This window comes from Mustelus asterias, chromosome 11 (assembly GCF_964213995.1).
Source record: "Mustelus asterias chromosome 11, sMusAst1.hap1.1, whole genome shotgun sequence".
NCBI classification, from domain to species: Eukaryota; Metazoa; Chordata; class Chondrichthyes; order Carcharhiniformes; family Triakidae; genus Mustelus; species Mustelus asterias.
Window position 1 is genome coordinate 88355490 of NC_135811.1, and position 22615 is coordinate 88378104.

General features: G+C 46.1%; 1 protein-coding gene across 1 annotated transcript in view; it reads right to left on the minus strand.

The window, feature by feature from the left end:
• The window catches only part of LOC144500642 (neurabin-2-like), a 275662-nt gene that overhangs the window by 13779 nt on the left and 239268 nt on the right, over nucleotides 1-22615 (minus strand). The window contains exons 8-10 of the mRNA XM_078223903.1: nucleotides 19110-19163; nucleotides 10912-11141; nucleotides 1397-1493 (exon numbers count right to left, since the gene is read on the minus strand). Coding sequence (XP_078080029.1) covers nucleotides 1397-1493; nucleotides 10912-11141; nucleotides 19110-19163 — 381 coding nt within the window. The remainder of the gene's footprint in view (nucleotides 1-1396; nucleotides 1494-10911; nucleotides 11142-19109; nucleotides 19164-22615) is intronic.

The window sequence follows — 22615 nt, forward strand, 5'->3', positions numbered from 1 at the left end:
TCTTCTGGGTCATTCCCATGATATTGAGTTAAATGTTTATTTTTTTTATTATTTATTCATTTATAGGATATGGGCATCGCTGGCTGGATCAGCATTTATTGCCCATCCCTAATTGCCCTTGGCGGGCACTTGAGAGTCAACCACATTGCTGTGGCTCTGGAGTCACATGTAGGCCAGACCAGGTAAGGATGGCGGATTTCCTTCCCTGAAGGACATCAGTGAACCTGATGGGTTTTTCCGACAATCGACCATAGTTTCATGGTCATCAGTAGATTCTTAATTCCAGATTTTTAAAATTGAATTCAAAATCAACCATCTGCCGTGGCGGGATTCGAACTCAGGTCCCCAGAATATTAGCTGAGTCTCTGCATTAATAATCTAGCGATAGTACCACTAGGCCATCGCCTCCCGCTCCTGTGTACTGCTCCAGCTGAAGTTGTGGATGCAGCGAGCCATTGGCTGCCGACAGGAACTTCCAGTCCCACCAGGGTCTACAGCTTTTTGTATGGTTCGCCCTGCCCTGTTCCGCCCTTGGGGTCGACTTCGGCAGGCCCGGAAGATTCCGGCATACGGGAAGGGCTGGAAAATCCCACCCAAAGTGCTGTACAGCCGAGGCAACATTACACAAGTGAGCACTTTGCACATTTCACTTCATCTATTTGCGTTGTCTGTTTACAATATCTCCTGTGCTTTCTGTGGGTATCAAGGGAAGCACTTTTGAATTATAATGAAAGATTTTACTGTTGTCAATCAGAGATGAATAGAATATCTAGGGGCCCAATCGAAGCATACAGCTGCTGAAACACTGATTGTATCCCAGAGGTAAGTGTGCCCTCCAGTGGCCATCCTTTCCCTAAATCTTCCAATTCCTTTATGAGTTGAAGAGTGAGCTTCACTGCCAACATCCTATTTATAATGAGTATCGAAACAGGTAAGATGGATTAAAGTTTATTTGTTAGTGCCACAAGTAGGCCTACCCTTAACACTACAATGAAGTTACTATGAAAGTCCCCCAGTCGCCACACTCGGGCACCTGTTCAGGTACACTGAGGGAGAATTTAGCATTGCCAATGCACCTAACCAGCACGTCTTTTGGACTGTGGGAGGAAATCGAAGGAAATCCACGCAGACACGGGGGAGAACGTGCAGACTCCACACAGACAGTGACCCAAGCTGGGAATCGAACCCGGGTCCCTGGCGCTGAGAGGCAGCAGTGCTAACCTAATTAGCACTTCTTAAAAGGGATTTTTGAGGTGTACTATGTTGAGATATGCAATATTGGAACGTATGATAATACTTAAGATATACAAATGAGATTTTCGCAAAGAGAGTTTTCTATGACTGCATTACAAAGGTCACTTTGTAATCTTCTACTATTAGCAGTCTGGAGCCATACCTTACTCTGAAGTTTCTCAATCTCCTCTTTATGTGAATTTTCAGTTTCTTCTAATGTTCTCCTTTGAGCTGTTTCTTTCTTCAGAAATTCTATTTCCCTAAAAGGAGACAGAAATGAAAAAAGAATATTGAGATTCCCAACATCCAAACGGCTTTTATTCAAATTACAGGCTGAGATCTCCAATGGACAAAGCTCTAATGTGTCTAAATTACATTCCTGCATGTACTATTGTTAAGTGGGTAGTAATCTAATCCCTGCGTACAAATGCTGCACCCAGGGTCATGGGCTGAGTGCATTAAATGCCCATCTACACACTGCAGATTGAAAGCTCTTTCTGAGCAGCTGTTGATACTGTATCCTTTTGATATTCTCCAACAGGAATGACGATAATAAATGCCCAATATTATTCATGATTAAATAACTGCTTGAATGGGAATATATTTTGCAAATTGTGTGCAATTACATATTCGGTAAAGATTCTGCAGCAAAAAAAATCCATCCATGTTTGCAGATGACAGGGGTTGGCAGGTTTCCAGTACAACTCAAGCCTAAAATCGACAAACAGATTGAACCCATCGAAAGGAACACCCTGGTGTTCATCTGTAGCTTTTCTCAGCATTTTCAGAGATTTATTAACAGTTATTGTATATAGCCGATAACAAGAAAAATGAGAAATACTTGCATTCCTATAATGCCAATCGCAACTCCAGGAATCCAAAAGGGCTTTACATTTGCAGTTTAGTCGCTGTTGCAATGTTGCACAGTGAGGGGCATCATCTGAATTAAGTCTGTGGCAGGGAGAGCCGTGGGCCGCTTTCCCCATCCCCTGTCAACGGAGGCATTTGAATGGCATTTCATGCCCACATTGGGGCCTCATGCTGCCATCGCTGGTATTAACCCAGCACCAGGCGGGAACACACACACACACCCCATGTGGGGATAGGACAGCAAGCCCATGCAGGGTTACATGAGGGCTCCTGGTAGGGGGACGGAAGTGGGGGGCCGGGGGGTGGGTTGGGGGTTGTTCAAAGGCACTCCGTGCCTGGTCAAGGCTCCTGGCATGAGGAAGGCGGTATTTGTTGCTGCAAGTCACCTACCCCCTCCACCCCCCCCTACCCCCTCCACCCCCTCCACCCCCCCCAGCCCCTCCACCCTCCCTCACCCCCCTCACCCCGCCCCACCCCCCCCCCCCAACCCCGCCCCACCCCCCCGCCACCCTTTCTGCTGTTCATTGAATCCCTACAGTGCAAAAGGAGGCCACTTGGTTCTTCAAGCCTGCACCGATAATAATCCCACCCAGGCCATATCCCCATAACCCTACGTGCTTACCCTCCTAATCCCCCTGACACTAAAGGGCAATTTCAGCATGGCCAATCCACCTAACCCGCACATCTTTGGACTGTGGGAGGAAACCAGAGACCCAGAGAAAACCCACGCAGACACGGGGAGAACGTGCAAACTCCACACGTACTGTGATCCGAGGCTAGAATTGAACCTGGGTCCCTGGCATTGTGAGGCAGCAGTGCTAACCACGGTCCCACCACCACCCACCCACCCACACACACACACACACACCACCCCCCCATCCTCCCTGCTTCCTTACAATTTCTATGCCACAATCTCCCTCCTAGCATCTCTCATTGGTGGCCTGGGATACAGTGATGATCCTCAGCCTTAGGGTCATTGCACTAGCAGCAGCCAATGCCTCGCCGGTGGCATTGCTAGTCAATAGAACTGCCGGCTTCTAATTGGCTGGCAGCACTTGGTAAGCGGGCCTCTGTGTCTTTGGTCTTGGGGAAGGCCGGTTGGTGTCCAATAAAATGCCTTCAGACATTAGGTCTACCCTAAAAGAGGCAACACAGGCTCTTCAATGGCTACTTATCCAGTGTGCAAAACCTCCGTTGGCTGAATTAAATATCACCCTATATGTAGATAAATTGGGTCAATGCTTAAGAGATTAGACACAATTATATTTGAACTGGATATCCTATCTAACAACATGGGAAAGAATGAAGATGGTATTCTAGAAATTTGTGCTTAGATTAGTCATAGGCGCTGACAAAGAATTGCCAGGGACCCCGGTTCAATTCCAGCCTCAGGTCACTGTCCATGTGGAGTTTGCACATTCTCCCCGAGTCTGCGTGGGTTTCCTCCGGATGCTCCGGTTTCCTCCCACAGGTTAGGTTGACTGGCCATGGTAAATTGACCCTAGTGTCAGGGATTAGCAGGGTAAATATGTGGGGTTACAGGAATAGGGCCTGGGTGAGATTGTGGTCATTGCAGACTCGATGGGCTGAATGGCCTTCTTCTGCACTGTAGGGATTCTATGATGCTGAACTTAGCCGGACTCCTTATCTGCAGGACCATATAAAACACTTCATCACCCACTGCTGAGTCACTGCTTCACTTTGGTTATTTGCCACAACAAAGAAATATTAACCCTTAGGATTGATTGCTGTAGGAAATAGAATTGTTAAGATCTATTCCTCATAGCTTAGGTCTCTAAACAACTGCACAGTGAAATCATTATTCAACTACTGGCTTAGGTAGTGACAGATAGAGGAATAAAACAGCTTCCTGGATTCAAATAAGACTTGGAAATGACATTAAATAACACCCAAAGATGATTTCTAAAGGCCACCCATTCAGAATGTGATATCAATTATAGCTGACCATTGAAACTAATGTAAAAACAAAAAGGGTGTCCGTAGATCAGCCATGATCGTATTGAATGGTGGGGCAGGCTTGAAGGGCCTGGTGGCCTACTTCTGTTTCTATTAGATTGTGTTTTTTTAAAATTCATTCATGGGACATGGGCGTTGCTGCTGGCCAGCCTTTATTGCCCATCCCTAGTTGCCCTTGGAGGGCAGTTGAGAGTCAACTGCCCTCATTGCTGTGGCTCTGGATTCACATGTAGGCCAGACCAGGTAAGGACGGCAGATTTCCTTCCATGAGGGACATAAGTGAACCTAATGGGTTTTTCCAACAATTAACAATGGTTTCATGGTCATCAGTAGATTCATAATTCCAGATATTTTTTATTGAATTCAAATTTCACCATCTGCCATGGTGGGATTCGAGCCCGGGTGCCCAGAACATTAGCTCAGTTTCTGGATTAATAGTCCAGCGAAAGTACCACAGGCCATCTCCCCCTCCTCGTGCGTAAGGAATTTAAACCTCATGTCAGAGATTAAATGTTGGTGCTTCAGCTTGCCAATGACTAAGTGAAGATCCCAATTTGGGAACCAAATGAGAATTTGTGCCCAAATGCCTAATAGTTGACTCCTCCTGGTCCAGCTTGATTTTTATAGACCAGCACTAGTTGAATTGGCTAGTTGTACCCTTAGAGACTTCTCTGCCTCCCTTAATGTCTTTATCCAAATTTCTACGAGCCACATGTGGTTCTTTTACAAAGAAAGCACGGCTCCTGATGCTATGGATTCAGTGGCAGCAGCAAAAGATTTCTCTGTCTGAAACTGCTGATAATTGTAGAATTTTTTTAAAGTTTCAGAGCTGAAGTACGTTGTACCAATCACTTCAAAGAAAGAACAAAAGAACAAAGAACAATACAGCACAGGAACAGGCCCTTCGGCCCTCCAAGCCTGCGCCACTCATGTGCCCAACTAGACCATTTGTTTGTATCCCTCTATTCCCAGTCTGTTCATGTGGCTATCTAGATAAGTCTTAAACGATCCCAGCGTGTCCGCCTCAATCACCTTGTTTGGCAGTGCATTCCAGGCCCCCACCACCCTCTGTAAAATACGTCCCCCTGACATCTGTGTTGAACCTTGCCCCCCTCACCTTGAACCCGTGACCCCTTATGTTCATCACCTTCGACCTGGGAGAAAGCTTCCCACTGTTCACCCTATCTATGCCCTTCATAATTTTATACACCTCTATTAGGTCGCCCCTCATCCTCCAGTTTACCCAATCTCTCCTCATAGCTAAGACTCTCCATACCAGGCAACATCCTAGTAAACCTTTTCTGTACTCTCTCCAAAGCCTCCACATCCTTCTGGTAGTGTGGCGACCAGAACTGGACGCAGTATTCCAAATGTGGCCTAACCAACGTTCTATACAGCTGCAACATCATATGCCAACTTTTATATTCTATGCCCCGTCCAATAAAGGCAAGCATGCCATATGCCTTCTTGACCACCCTCTCCACCTGTGCTGCCACCTTTAAGGATCTGTGGACTTGTACACCCAGGTCCCTCTGTGTGTCTATACTCCTGATGGTTCTGCCATTTATTGTATAGCTCCCCCTTACATTAGATCTACTGAAATGCATCACTTCGCATTTATCTGGATTAAATTCCATCTGCCATTTCTCCGCCCAATGTTCCAGCCTATCTATATCCTGCTGTATTCTCTGACAATGTTCATCACTATCCGCAACTCCAGCAATCTTTGTGTCGTCCGCAAACTTACTGATCACACCAGCTACATCGTCCTCCAAATCATTGATATATATCATCAGTCAAACCTGATGCTTCAGGCAATCTTTATGAACATTCAACGCTCCACAAACTCAATCATTCGCTAAGTCATGCAATTAACTCACACTTTCTGCTGGAATTCTCCCAGCCTAGTGGAGGTGGGGTTTGAGTCTGGAAAATCAGCCTAAAATGCCGTTGGGTCGACTATTCTGAAATCTTCTGGCTACCTGTCATCTTTCCAGGTGTGGGGTGTGAGTGAAGTTAGAAAGCCCCTGGTTGAGATGGGTCGCCACTGAGGCGGTCAAAATTACATTCAGGGGTCTTCTTACATTTCAATGCCTCTTTGGCAATGGCTCACTGCTCGGAAACTTGGCCAGTTAGAATAGTGATATTTGAATTCGGTAAAGAAAATCTGGAATTATAAGTCTAATGATGATTATGAAACCATTGTCAGTTGTTGGAAAAACCCATCTGGTTCACTAATGACCTTTTAGGGAAGGAAATCTGCCATCCTTACCTGGTCTGGTCTACATGTGATTCCAGAGCACAGCAATGTGGTTGACTCTCAACTGCCCTCTGAGATGGAGGGCAGTTAGGAAAGGGCAATAAATGCTGGGCCCAGCCAGTGATACCCACGTCCCGTAAATGAATAAAAAAGTACTTTCAATTTAGTTTTATAAGGGGGAGTTTAAGCAAGTAGTCATTCTGAATGCATATCCAAGTCGTCCATGTCTTGCAGCTCATGAATGTCTGAAGATGAGAAGTGGCTTTAAGGTTCAGAAGGTTTGGGCATCTCAGTATGAAGGAATTCCAATGTATTAGGTATTATTGTCATTATGTTTTGAGATAAGGCCAGCATCTGGCAATGCTGTGGAAGTGAGTCTCTCTGAGAGACAGAGAGGAAATGCAGCATGGCATCAAATAGGAAGTCATGAACAGCTTGCCTCTGTCTAAAACAGTGACTGAGCGGGTGGTGGAAAGGAGGCAGGAGTAGAAAGCTTGTTGCGTAGACCAAAAAAATGATTTAATTTCTCTTAAAAGCTATATTCTGTGCACTGGTATGCTGTTTATAAAGCAATCCACTTTATTGGCTTATAACTGGCCTCTCACTAGGCTGTTGATTAGTCCAGTTCAGAATGTAAGAGAAGTGTAAACAAGCATCAGGATCACCTGACTTGAGAGAATACCAAGTGTTCAAACTAATGTTGAAAAGCTCTTGGAATATCTTTGGAATATGTGGATCAGGTCAGACAGCACTAAATGGCACAACTGACAGAAGTTTTTGATATATATGCTGTCTGTAATAACTTCAATCAGGCCATTGAGGTTGGCCAATTGGAGTATGAACTCCCTGATTAAGGATCCAATTGATGGGCCAATCAGGGAGTCTTTGCCTTGTACTTAACCGTGAGTGTCGGTTCCTCTGACACCTCCGGAGATAGACGGCAAACTGCTAGCACTCTGTGTACTGCTGTTAGAGTTTGTAAATAAAGGGATTTTGGTGAAGGAACCTCTGCCTCCAAAGACTTATTACACTGTCTTAGTGAATCTTCTGTGTGAATCACTCAAGGTGGCTAACATTGGCAATAGGGGCAACTTAAGTGGTGGCATAGTGATATTGTCACTGGACTAGTAATCCAGAGACCCAGGGTAATACACCGGGGATCCGGGTTCAAATCCCACCATGGAAGATGATGGAATTTAAATCAAATAGAAATCTGAAATTTGGAGTCCAATAATGATTGTTGTAAAAACCCATCTGGTTCGCCAATCTCTTTTAGGGAATGGAAATCTGCTAGCCGCAGACGAAGAAAGAACGACTACAACAATGATTTTAGCTACAATAATGGCAATATTAGCTTTAAAAAGCAATGGCGTGACTGAGGGTTGAGCATGCTGGGAAGTTGTTCACTTTGAGTTCGTCATGATGGCACCAAGTTTTATGGGTTTAATGTGGGCCACATGCTATCTGAACCAATCATCTTGGAGTTGTTTACAAGTAATTTCATTGGCTGTTCGAGCAATGCGATCAGTTTCCAGTTATACCATTGGCTGGGAGCCAAAGAATCTTCCGGAAAGTTGAAACAATTTGTAGGTAAAAGACATGTGCAGTCTTTTTTCTGCAGCGATAACTCTAGCGATCAACTGTCACAAGAAGAATGCCCTGAAGAACATTGTCAGAGATCACAAAGACAGATTCTACATTGGGGAACGGTAGTGTTTGCTTTTGGTTAAAGATTTAGAGCTAATATTCAGGTAAAGAGCTAACGTTCAGGTAAAGAGCTAATATTCTGGTAAAAAGCTAATGTTCATATAGAAATATTTGGTTCCAATGGTTCTCTGCCCAAACTGTAGAAGGCTTCCCTCCCACAAATCAATGAGATACAGCCTCTACTTATTTGCTATTGTTCCAGTTGGATAATACCTCCTGACCCTCTCATGGGATCAGAGGAAATTTCTGTGTTCCACACTAACGTGGCCTCGCCCTCGAGGAGAAACCCAAGAGTCACTGGTTTTCTGGTAAGGTCCATTTCTGGAACCGCCCATTCCCAAATATCCATCTCCACCAATGAGAAAGAATATGGCTCATGTCAGGATGTTGTTAATGTGTCTTCAGCCTCATCCAACAGGAAACTAATGGATTCTTAATGGCCAGGATTTGATGGCCCCTCCTGCCTGGTGGGATATTACATTCCCGCCAAAGTAAATGGGAATTTAAATGGCCCACCGCATCCACCAGTGGGAGACACACAGTGGGGGCCGTAAAATTCTGAAGCATGGGCACATCTGTTCTGCTTGAGTATATTTTGCAGAAGTGAAGCAAGTTTCACCAGCTATCTTATTTAGGTCACGTTCTACTCAACAATCAAGTAGTTCAGCAACTGTGAACAGATAATTACATTTTGAATCCTTTGATAAGGGAAGGTAATTAGCCTTAGCTCAAAAAGGACCATGGACATCTCTCACTGACAGACAGAGAGAGATAGGGCGGAATTTTACCACTTCACCCCATCCATCAATGACCAAGAACCGGAAAATCAGGATCACAGCTGATTTCTCAGCTCTCGCAATCGTCTGAGAGCCGGATTTCCAGCGCAGTCAGTCCCTCGCCAGAAATGGGCGAGAGGTTGAATAGTTTATTCAAATATATTTTAATGAGGATTTACGTGGCATTAGCAAGCCCGGCGCTGAATCGTTTGAGCTCGCTTACCTTTATGGCCTCGCTGGGAGAGGTTCTCTCCAGCAACTAAAACACCTGCTCCAGGAACAGTCGTGTTTCCCTTGCCTGGAGAACCAGAGGCCATTGAGGCCCTCAGGGATGCCGAGGGCAAGATGGGTGCGCCGGTTGGGCGGTACCAGCCTGGCAGTGCCAGCCTGACACCTTGGCGCTGCCAGTCTGGCACCTCGGTAATGCCCACCAGGCAGTGGCAGGGTCTATGGGCGTCAGGGCTTATAGAGGCAGAGCTTATAGGGTTGGGGCCTATGTGGGTGGGGTCCAAAGCGGCAGCCTGATTGGGGAAGGAGGGGGGCCGCTGCGCACTCTGCCTGCGATTAGATTGGGGGGGAGGGGCCCCACTCTCCATCACTATCATTGCTGGGGGGGTGGGGGAGGACGCGATCAGTCCAGCGGTAGTGGGGGGGGGGGGGCGCCGGGGATTGCATTTCGGGTGGTGTGGAGCTCGCAATGAGCGAGGTGTGGGGGGCGGTGGAGTTTGTTCAGGCTGCCTACAACAGCAGGGGCCTGACAGCTCTCTCTGCGTCTGTCAGACCTCTGCTGCTGCTATTGCGCAGGTGCAGAATCAGAGATTTGCACATGTGCAATAGCTCGCTCTGCAGTTGCTATTGCACGTGCAGACACAGATGTCTGCGCATGCGCAATAGCTCCCTCTGCAGGCTGGCTGGCGAATTAAGCCCAGCCCACTGCCTGCAGTAGCTAGAAATGGTCTATATTATTTGTTCATGGTGTACACAAGATTGGCGTGAAAATGCACTCAAAAAACGGATCTGCAACTCTCCCATTTTTACATTCGCTGGACACACATAATGTTTTTGAAGAGCACCAATCTGCAAGCGTGTGGCAACACAAGGTGCCAGGCCTCTATGAACTATCTCAGCCAGCACAGGAATCGAACCCTCACCATTGTCATCAGTCTGCATCGCACTCTAGCCATCCAGCCAACTAAGTGACCCCCACAGCCCTTCGTAGATCATGAAATGATACAATCCCTACAGTGCAGAAGGAGGGAGGCCATTGGGCCCATCAAGTTCGCACTGACTCTCCAACAGAGCATCCCAGCCAAACCCAATCCTGTAACCCCACATCTTCACCCCACTAATCCCCCCAGCCCACACACCCTGGGACACTAAGTGGCAATTTAGCATGGCAAATCTACCGGACCTGCACATCTTTCTTTGGATTGTGAGAGGAAACCGGAACACCCGGAAGAAACCCACGTGGACACGGGAAAACGTGCAGACTCCACACAGATGGTCACCTGAGGCCCTGAGAATTGAACCGGGTCTGTGGCGCTGTGAGGCAGCAGTGCTAACCACTGTGCCACCGTGCCGCCCGATGTTGATGCAGAAAGGCCATCTAACTATGAAGGCACTTTTTTTGATGACTGGTGGAGTTAATACATGAGTCAGTGCAGAAGGCTGTACCATATTAGCAAAACCTGTGGTCAATGTAAAATTCCAATTAGCACCTCAGCCTCCTGAATGTTAATTCTCCACATGTTTTGCTGACTTTATTGGCTTCCTGTCAGGGAAAATTTCCCCTGTGTGCCATATGCAGAAAAATCATAAATGAGTTTGCAAGAAGAAAAACATTCCCCCATATACAATGAACGAATAAAAAGAAATGGAGTAGATTTTCCACTTCACCACCTGGCCAGTAACGTGGAGTAGGTCAGAGTCTCGTTGAAGAATTCGTACGATTTTCACTCAATTTATTCGAATGATAATCAACCCAATTTTACAATAAGCCGAATCCACTCCGTCAGATCACCAGCTAGCTGGTGAAGATGGAAAAAACAAACGCCCCTCACACGATAATACAGCATCGGGCATTCTTACTTCTGCTGGTATTCTTTAATCAAGCGTTTTGCTTTGCTGTATTTTCTCTCTAAGGCCTGGTATTGAGCCTGCGTCTCTTTCAGATGCTCGTCCACTGCTTGACAAAGAGTTTGGGCCTCGATCCAGTAGCTCTCCAGTTTCTCCATCCGGTCCTTGTTTTCCTCCACGCTCTGCTCGAGTTGGGCCTTCTCCATTCGCCAACGCATTTTCTCCTGTTCCGTCGAGTGAAGCTGAAAAAAAAAAACCAGGGAGAAACTGAACATCAGTTTCGGCAGAAGGGACACAAAGAATGGTAACTACAGCACAAAGCAACTCCTTCCATTCCAGATCAAACATCTGAAAAGCAGAGTCAATGGATGATATATTTTAATCAGGTTAACGCATTGAGAAATCAATACAGAATTTACTCCCTCCTGTACCTTTGCGTTAAAACACTGGTTAAAATGTTTGGGAGCAAATTCTCTACTGACTCTTCTGCCAAAGCCATCAATTGTTGAAAGTGAGCAGGCTACAGATTCTGCTGGAAATCAAATTTGGCATTTAGCAGCAAGACTAAAAAACAGCAGCTGGAGGATCAAGCCATCTCATCGGACTCCGTGGCAAAGGCAGTTTGAACTGATATTAAAATCCAGAGTCTGTGAAATAAACTCAGGCCAAGAGAGTGCTGTTTGTGTTTTCCTGACTGCTAATAGTCAGACTGAATATGCAAGGTGTTTTAATGCCTGAATGTGGACAACGAGCTAATCAAAACATGAGATGCAGCTCAGCCCTTTAATGAGCTCCCTGTACACAGTGTAAGACATCATTCGATACTCCGTCTACACTTCCCGCTGCCTCGGAAAAGCAGCCAGCATAATCAAGGACCCCACGCACCCCGGGTATACTCTCCTCCACCTTCTTCCATTGGGAAAAAAACACAAAAGTCTTGAGGTCACGTACCAACCGACTCAAGAACAGTTTCTACCCCGCTTGCATCAGACTTTTGAATGGACCTACCTCACATTAAGTTATGATGTGGAGATGCTTGCGTTGGACTGGGGTGGGCACAGTAAGAAGTCTCACAACACCAGGTTAAAGTCCAACAGGTTTATTTGGAATTACGAGCTTCTGGAGCGCTCGTGATTCCAAATAAACCTGTTGCACATTAAGTTGATCTTACTCTCCAACCTACCTGTAACTACAACACTAGATTCTGCACCCTCTCCTTTCCTTCTCCTCTATGTACTCTATGAACTGTATGCTTTATCTGTTTAGCACGTAAGAAACAATACTCATCACTGTATCTCAATACATGTGACAATGATAGATCAATTCAAATCAAATCAAACCATATGATTCCAGGCAAGTATCCTAACCACTGATGCTTCAATTGCTTTGTACGTTCACTGATCTTTTGAGGTACCTTCCAGTCTGTTCTATCATCGCCCAGACCTGCCCACCAGCAGTTGCAAGTGACAAGTACTGCAGTTTTCAGGATTGATGTAACTTCCTTCTCACTGGACTGCAGTTTCTAAGCATTGAAATGTGAATATTAGCTTGTGGAAAGCGTAACAAATTCATAACTGAAGTGTTAAGCCATCATTTGCTGCAAATATTTATGCTTTGGGATCAGAGAACCTAGCGATCAGATTGGATTTCTTGCATTGTCAGGGAGTGCTGCAATGGTTCATCACCGGCCCGTGAGTTGGGAAACCGCACTGGGGCCACTCCGTCTGCAGAAGTTGGTTTACAATAATAACCTAGTAAAACTAATTTGCACACAGGATGACATTTTCTGTGACCTGGAGGTCACAGGTGGGCTCCATCCACGCATCAAGGAACTTGTTAGAAAATTGCAGAAACCTGTGATTTACTATCTATTGATTTAATTCATGGGCCAATAGACACGTTTATGCTGTAACGCTAAGAGTAACAGAATATACTGTACAGAATGTTCAGCTCCACACTAAATAGTTCTTATCTCTTAATTGTACCAATTGAAGTCAGGTGGAACATAGAGGTGAAGGGTGTCGATCGGATGGTTACTTGAGCATATAAAGGGCAGCACAGTGGTGGCACAGTGGTTAGCACTGCTGCCTCACAGTGCCAGGGACCCGGGTTTGATTCCCAGCTTGGGTCACTCTTTGTGTGGAGTTTGCACATTCTCCCCCGTCTGTGTGGGTTTCCTCCGGGTGCTCCAGTCTCTTTCCACAGTCTGAAAGACGTGCTGGTTAGGGGCATTGCCATGCTAAATTCTCCCTCAGTGTACCCGAACAGGCGCTGGAGTGTGGCAACTGGGGGATTTTCACAGTAACTTCATTACAGTGTTAATGTAAGCCTACTTGTGACTAATAAACTTTAACTTTAAATAGTTTTTCTCTCTTAATTGTATGAATTGAAGTTAGGTGGTACACACAGGGGAAGGTTGTTGAGTGGATGTTTACTTGAGCACATATAAAGAGACACTTATTGACACAACTACACTGAACTTCATAGAATCCCTCGAGTGCAGAAGGAGGCCATTTGGCCCATCGACCTGCACTGCCAACAATCCCACGCAGGCCAATCCCCTAGACACTAAGGGGCAATTTTAGCATGGCCAATCAACCAACCCGCACATCTTTGGTATGTGGGAGGAAACCGGAGCCCCCGGAGGAAACCCACACAGACAGTCGTCTGTGGCCGGAATTGAACCCGGCTCCCTGGTGCTGTGAGGCAGAAGTGCTAACCACTGTGCCACCGTGCCATTCAACAAGCGTTGAGTGAAGTCAGAAGGTAGAAGCCTGGGTGAATAAATGTATCCCAGATAAAGACTAGCTTTGGATTCTCCCTTCACCGGGAATATAAGATCTCTCCCTCCAAGCCTGTCTTTGAAAGGGGAAAATGTACAAATTGTGGAGTTCCCCTGACTCCTGCCGGTACTTCTTGACTCATTCTGAGGCACAAACAGGAACGGATGTTCAGTGCCACTTTTCATTTATATATAAACAGATTAGAAACACAAGTTTTGTTGTTTCTGATCTCTTCAGTTGAATGCGAGTGGGATTTGATCACACAAACCCAAGTATAATAGCAAACGGATGAACAGGTGCAGATTGGATCATCATGTAAATTGCAGTTAACAGGTTATATCAGATCTGTATTTAAATGGGTTTCACTGTACTTGGACATGAATAACAAATCTGGAAAAACTCTCAACTAATTCATGCAGTTTAGCAAGATACACAGCTGCACACCAAATTGTCCACTGAAGGTTTCTGACATTTTAGCACACAGAAATAATGAAATCGGTAATTCACCCCACACTAATTTATACACAGGCTTATGACTGTGCTGGGAGAGCTGTAGTAGGAGAGGGGGAATTTATTATCAATGAAACAGATTATGTATCAAGGCGACAAGGGACTGAGGAGATGTTGCAAGTCAAACTTAGAATCATAGAATTCTTACAGCCATTCAGCCTGCAATGACAACAGTCCCACCCAGGTCCTATCCCTGTGACCCCATGTATTTACCCTGCTAATCCCCCTGACACTAGGGTCAATTTAGCATGGCCAATCAACCAAACCGTACATCTTTGGAATGTGGGAGGAAGCTGGAGCATCCGGAGGAAACGCACGCAGAACACGGGGAGAACGTGCGACTCCACACAGACAATGACCTGAGGCTGGAATTGAACCTGGGTCCCTGGCACTGTCAGGCAGCAGTGCTAACCACTGTGCCAAAAATAGTTAAACAAAAAAATACAGACTATAGGTTGGACGTTTACTGGGCTCAATCTTTGCCAGCGTAAGTGCAGTGGAGCAGAATTCCTTCTCATCTTCATCAACGACAGCCACCCTGTCTCAGACTCCAGGGACAATGTTTATTTGCATAACTATGATGGGTCTCTGATCCACGCAACGGTGCATCAGCAGCAAGGTGCAATTAAAGGTGGAGCTGAATCCTCTGGAGGTCTAAATGGGCCACAGTGAAAGTTTTAAAATTAATTCGCAATTTGAGACTGCCCTGTGCAACTGTGTGCATAATGACCTAGAAATTCTACAGCTCTGGAAATGAGCATGGAGTTCTGTGCATCTTCCCCTCTTTTCTTCCCCTTTTTCCTTCTTCCGCAGGCGACACACTCTGTATGACAAATTGCAACTTCTCTTCTCCCTGTGTTCCCCCTTCAAATAAAAACTAACCTCGAGAAACAGAAGATAGGAGGAGGAGGAGGCCATTCGGCCCTTCGAGCCTGCTCCGCCATTCATCACGATCATGGCTGATCATCCAACTCAATAGCCTGATCCTGCTTTCTCCCCATAACCTTTGATCCCTTTCGCCCCAAGTGCTATAGCCAGCCGCCTCTCGAATACATTCAATGTTTTGGCATTTCATTTCAGGTGTTGATGATGAGAATGGTGCCCCTCTGACAGAGGAAGCAGAGGAGGCTAGCTTTCCTGAAGATGCGGTATTAAGAATCCACCTTTACAAGCACTAGCTCAAACGCAATGTCACACGAATTTTAGAGGCTGGACTCGGAGAGGGATGTTCATGCGACGGGTCACTCAGACACATGTGGAGGAAGATACAAGCCAAAATTCTCCAACCCCATTTGGGCGGCACGGTAGCACAGTGGTTAGCACTGCTGCTTCACAGCTCCAGGGACCTGGGTTCGATTCCCGGCTTGGGTCACTGTCTGTGTGGAGTTTGCACATTCTCCTCATGTCTGCGTGGGTTTCCTCCGGGTGCTCCGGTTTCCTCCCACAGTCCAAAGATGTGCGGGTTAGGTTGATTGGCCATGCTAAAATTGCCCCTTAGTGTCCTGAGATGCGTAGATTAGAGGGATTAGAGGGTAAAATATGTAGGGATATGGGGGTAGGGCCTGGGAGGGATTGTGGTCGGTGCAGACTCGATGGGCCGAATGGCCTCTTTCTGTACTGTAGGGATTCTATGGTTCTATGATGATGATCACTGCTGCCAGCGAGAACAGAGAATTTGGCACTCAGCCTAAACCCCATTCACTGCAGCGGGACCGGAGAATCCAGCCTTGGATGAGGTTGGAGAATTCCCGCCATATGGTTAGATGGAACCTCACAGGAAGGATATGGGACAAGTGCAGGACAATGGGATTAGCATGCCTTTAGTGGTAGTTTTGTTGGTGCAGACATGATGGCCTGAAGGGTCTTTTCTGCGTTGTATGCCTCCATGACTCTATAACTCTCGGTGCCAACTCATTAGAGGGTGAGATTGCACATGAGCTCTGCAACAAAGGGTTGAGATGCTCACTTTGATGACCCAACATAACAAAAGAGGGCTCATGGGCCTAATACAGGGGCATAATCCTAAAGGACATTACTGCTGGATGAGGTCTCCAGCAGGAGCTGAAGGAGGTGTTGTGGGCTCTCAGCAGCAACAGAGTTGTACTCAACCACAATCTGTCACCTTATGACCTGGCATATCCCTCATTCTACTTGCTGCGCCCCTAGCCAAGCTGTTCTGGTATAGCTGCAACACTGGCATCAACCCGGCAACGTGGAAAACTGCCCAGGCATCTCCTGTCCACAAAAAGCAGAACAAATCTAACCCGGTCAGTTAACGCCCCATCAGTCTACTCTTGATCATCAGCAGAGTAATGGAAGCATTAGTCGTGCCATCAAGCCGCACTTGTTCAGCAATTAACTGCTCACAGACATTCAGTTTGGGTTCCGCCAGGGCCACTCAGCTCCTGACCTCATCACAGCCTTGCTGGAGAAAAGAGTTGAACTCAAGACGTGAGGCAAGAGTGACTGCCCTTGACATCAAAGCAGCATTTGACAGAAAGTGGCATCAAGCAAAACTGGAGTCAATGGGGATAAGGAGGAGAATTCTCTGCTGGTTGGAGTTAGACCTAGCACAAAGGAAGATGGTTGTGGTTGTTGCAGTCAATCATCTCAGTCCCAGGACATAACTGCAGGAGTTCCTCAGGGTAGTGCCCTCGGACAAACGATCTTCATCAGCTTCATCAATGACCTTCCCTCCACCATAACGTCAAAATTGGGGATGTTTGCTGATGACTGCGCAATAGTTAGAATAATTTGTGATTACTCAAATATTGAAGCAGTCCATGTTCAAATGCAGCAAAAACTGGACAACATTCAAGTTTGAGTTGATGACTGGCTAATAACATCCGCACCATGCAAGTGCCAGCAATGACCATCTCCAACAAGACAGAATCTGACCATTACTCCTTGACATTCAATTGCTGAATCCCCATGATCAACATTCCAGGTGTTACCATTGACCAGAAACTGAATTGGACCAGCCATATTAATACTTCAGCTATAGGCACAGATCAGTTACTGGGAATCTTGTGGTGAGTAACTCACTTCATGGTTCCCCAAGGCCTTTCCACCCACCATCCGCAAGGCAGATGTCAGGAGTGTGATGGAATGCTCTCCACTTGCTTGGATGAGTGCAGCTCCAACAACACTCAAGAATCTCAACATCATCCAGGGAAAAATAGCCCACTTGATTAGCACCCCATCCGCAGACATCCACTCTCTCCACCAACGACACACAGTGGCAGCAATGTGTACCAACTACAAGATGCACTGCGGCAACTCACCAAGTTTCTTCAACAGTACCTTTGAAACCTGCGACTTCCATCACCTCAAAGGACAGGTGGATGGGAACACCTGTAGGTTCCCTCCAAGTCACACACCATCCAGACTTGGAATTGTATTGCTTCCATTCCTTCACCATTGCTGGGTCAAAATCCCGGAACTCCCTTCCTAACAGCACTGGGGGTGTACCTACATCACATGGACAGCAGTGGTTCAAGAAGGCAGCTCACCACCACCTTCTCAAGGGCAGTCAGAGATGAGCAATAAATGCTGGCCCAGCCAGCAACACCCACGCCCCATGGAAAAGTAAAAAAAACATAACAGCTGCACTGGGCAGTGTGCTAGTGAGCTTGCCGCTAAAGTTCATCTTCAACTTGTGTTTAGTCTTTGTGGAAATATGGAGATCATTCTGCCAAGATGGATCGTGTGGGCAGCTCCACAAACACAAAAATCGCACCCACCAAATCCTCCCCTGGCAGCTCTCACAGCTGGCAAGGAGGGTCAGACATTATATCGGCATGGGGGCGCATTGTAGACAGTCCCTTGAAATAGGGGAACTGCCTGAATTTTGAGACTGTTTATATTGGGACTTTGGGGCGGCACGGTGGCACAATGGTGCTGCCTCACAGCGCCAGGGACCCAGGTTCAATTCCGGCCTCGGGTGACTTGTCTGCGTAGAGTTTGCACGTTTTCCCCGTGTCTGCGTAGGTTTCCTCTGGGTGTTCCGGTTTCCTCATACACACGAGGATTGGCCATGCTAAATTGTCCCTTCATGTCAGGGGGACTAGCAGGGTAAATACATGGGATTGCGGAGATAGGGATTGTTGTTGGTGTCGGCTCGATGGGCCGGATGGCCTCCTTCTGCACTGTAGGGATTCTATGATTCGATTCGATGATATAATGCCATCAGGGTAACAGATAATCAAAGAAGTCAGATTTCCCATAAATCAATGTCTGTTCAGTAGCAATGTTACTGTATTGATTAAAACACTGGGTAATTTGAACTATTCTTTTACATTGTGGCAATAAAGTTAGGCCTGAGGTCGATATTTGTTTCGAATGGATATGTAGTCGTTGTACATTTGACATTCTAGTACATTTAAAATATATTACAGCTTGAAAATGCCAAACTCATTAAATTAATGACGACAACATTCGCCAATGCTGACCTCTTCCACCTTAATGCAGTTTGTGAAATGGAACACTTTCAAATGACCTCCCAGATAATTGCAATGCATATATAAGCCCATAAGAAAGTATTGTATAGATGTCTGGAAAGCTCAATGAGACTCATCAAGCGCAGAGCATGGTTTGAAAGCAAATTACTGCGGATGCTGGAATCTGAAACCAAAAGAGAAAATGCTGGAAAATCTCAGCAGGTCTGGCTGCATCTGTAAGGAGAGAAAAGAGCTGACGTTTCGAGTCCTTTGAAAGGGTCATCTGGACTCGAAACGCCAGCTCTTTTCTCTCCTTACAGATGCTGCCAGATCTGCTGAGAGTTTCCAGCATTTTCTCTTCTGGCTGCAGAATGTGGTTTTCTGTGTGAGCCGCCTCCTCAAATGCAATAAGGTTACAAACAAATGAGCTAACATCTGATGGCAGCCAGAAACCTCACTGAAAAAACAGAAAACATACCTTTCGTTTCAGTTGCTGGATCTCTGCTTCAGTTACAGCGTGTTTTATCTGAAGCTGGCAATCAAAAACAAACAAACGTTATCATTAATATCACGCATCATGATTTTCTTCTCAATTTCAGATAATACAATTTGCCAAGGCACTCGACGCCCAGCACTCTTTCAAGACTGGAAGACGGTGCGATTTTTCCTGGACCAATCAATATGAGGGATTGCCAGCATTGAGGAATCGGTACAGGGCGGCACGGTAGCGCAGTGGTTAGCACTGCTGCTTCACAGCTCCAGGGACCTGGGTTCGATTCCCGGCTTGGGTCACTGTCTGTGTGGAGTTTGCACATTCTCCTCGTGTCTGCGTGGGTTTCCTCCGGGTGCTCCGGTTTCCTCCCACAGTCCAAAGATGTGCGGGTTAGGTTGATTGGCCATGCTAAAATTGCCCTTAGTGTCCTGAGATGTGTAGGTTAGAGGGATTAGTGGGTAAATATGTAGGGATATGGGGGTAGGGCCTGGGTGGGATTGTGGTCGGTGCAGACTCGATGGGCCGAATGGCCTCTTTCTGCACTGTAGGGTTTCTATGAATCATAATGTCCCATTTCAGGCCCCAGGGGTTAGGGGCGGGGGGGGGGGGAGTGAAATTGGACAGTGGGCTGGAGTAAACTGGGTGCAAGGAATGATCTCTGCAGTGACTGCGTCATCAGGCACCCTACTTGTGAATGCATATACTTCATAATTTACCATTATGGTAAATTATTCTTCATTTCCAGACTGGAAGGTGGGCATGCCAGAATTTAAATCTACAGGACTAAATTAGATTTGACTACACTATAATTCAGCCATTGTCTAACAATTTTGGTTGAATGAATTGATTGATTTGATTTATTACTGTCACATGTATTGGGATACAGTGAAAAGTATTGTTTCTTGTGCGCTATACAAAGCATACCGTGCATAGAGTACATAGGAGAGAAGGAAAGGAGAGGGTGTAGAATATAGTGTTACAGACAGAGTGAAGAGAGAGTGATCAGCTTAATATGTGATAGGGCCATTCGGAAGTTTGATGGCAGCAGGGAAGAAGCTGCTCTTGAGTCGGTTGGTAGTTCCAGGTATCAGAGCAGCTTTGGGTTAGCTGGACTATTAATCCAGAAACTCAGCTCATGTTCTGGAGACCCAGGTTCCAATCCCACCACGGCAGATGGTGGAATTTAAATTCAGTAAAAAATATCTGGAACTAAGAATCTACTGATGACCATGAAACCATTGTCGATTATTGGAAAAACCCATCCGGTTCACTAATGTCCTTCAGGGAAGGAAATCCACCGTCCTTATCTGGTCTGGCCGACATGTGACTCCAGAACCACAACAATGTGATTGACTCTCAACTGCCCTCCGAAATGGCCCAACAAGCCACTCAGTTCAAGGGCAACTAGGGATGGGCAGTAAATGCTGGCCAGCCAGTGATGCCCATGGCCCACGAATGCCAATTTGACAAGGTTCCTTTGGCAGCACCTCACAAACCATGACTTCCATCGTCTAGAAAATCAAGGGCAATAGGTGTATGGAAACACCATGGTATCCAAATAGCCCTCCAAGTCACACACCATTCCAACTTGAACAAGCATGATTGTTCCTCAATCAGCATGGTCAAAGTCCTGAAATTCCACCAATTGGAATTGAGGGAGTTCAGTCACATAGAATCATTGAATCCCTACAGTGCAGAAGGAGGCCATTCGGTCCATTGAGTCTGCACCGACCACAATCCCACCCAGGCCCTATTCCCATAACCCCTCATATTTACCCTGCAAATCCCCCTGACACTAAGGAGCAATTTAGCATGGCCAATCAACCGAAACCTGCACATCTTGTGGGAGGAAACCGGAGCACCTGGAGGAAACCCACGCAGACACGGGGAGAGTGTGCAAACGCCACACAGATAGTGACCCAAGGCCGGAATTGAACCCAGGTTCCTGGCACTGTGAGGCAGCAGTGCTAACCACTGTGCCACCGTGCTGCCCTTGATGCAATCTTGGTGTTATACATATACAGACACTTCAAGTATCACCTCAGCAGGGCAATAATGGTGCCCTTGCCAGCGACACATCCCAAAGATGCAGAATTAAACAAAAAGGAAAATTTAAGAACTGGGTTCTGAGGTCTGGTTGAGATGATCTATTTGCTGGACAACTCTTTGAACTATTACCAAATATCATTCCCCACACAGTGTCTAACAATTGTCACAATGTACATCTTTTTTTATTTTTTCACGGGATGTGGGCACCGCTGGCAAGGCCAACATTTGTTGCTCGTTCCTAAATTACTTTTAAAAAGGTGGTGGTGAGCTGCCTTCTTGAAGCGCTGCAGTCCATGTGATGTGGGTACACTCACGGTGAGTTAGGAAAGGAGTTCTGGTATTTTGACCCAGAGACAGTGAAGGAATTGCAATATCGTTCCAAGTCAGGATGGTGCATGGCTTCTATGGGCACTTGCAATGCATTTGCTGTCCTTAGGTAGAGGTCATGGGTTTGGAAGATGCTGTTGAAGGAGGCTTGGTGAGTTGCTGCAGTACATCTTGTAGGTAGTTTACACTGCCGCTACTCTGCATTGGCGATGGAGGGAGTGAACGATTAAGCTGGTGGGTGTGATGTTGATAAAGTGGGCTGCTTTGTCCTGGATGGTGCCGAGTTTTTTGAGTATTGTTGAAGCTGCACTAATCCAAGCAATTGCAAAGCATTCCATCGCACTCCTGACTTGTGCCTTGCAGATGGTGGACAGGCTTTGTGGAGTCAGGAGGTGAGTTACTCACTGCAAGATCAGCTAGTCTCTGAACTGCTCTTGTAGCCACAGTATTTATACGGCTGATCTAGTTCAGTTTCTGGTCAATTGTAACCTCCCAGGATTTTGATAATAGGGGATTCAGTGACGGTAATGCATTGAATGTGACAACCAAGATACAGTTAACTTAAGTCATCTAACAGTTCACAAATAGCTTATTATACCTGTGGTACTTTGCGACTGCAACTCTAACATGCTGCAGCGAGATGGAAAAAAACATTATCTCCTCAATCACATCCAACAACCTGTTCCCCTCCCATGGCACCTTTCCATGCAAGTGCAGGAGATATAACACCTGCCCCTTTATCTCCTCTCTCCTCACTGTGCAAGGCCCCAAACATTCCTTCCAGCTTAGCAATAGTATATTGTGTTTAGTGTACAATCTAGTATACCGTATTTAATATACAATTTAGTATACTGTATTTAGTGAATAATTTAGAATACTGCATTTAGTGAAATCATCCATTTTGCTAAGAATAACAGCAAAATGGACTATTATTTAAATGGTAAAAAATTGCAGCATGCTGCTGTGCAGAGGGACCTGGGTGTCCTTGTGCCTGAATCACAAAAAGTTGGTTTGCAGGTGCAGCGGGTAATTAAGAAGGCAAATGGATTTTTGTCTTTTATTGCGAGAGGGATGAAGTTTAAAAACAGGGAGGTTATGTTGCAGCTGTATAAGGT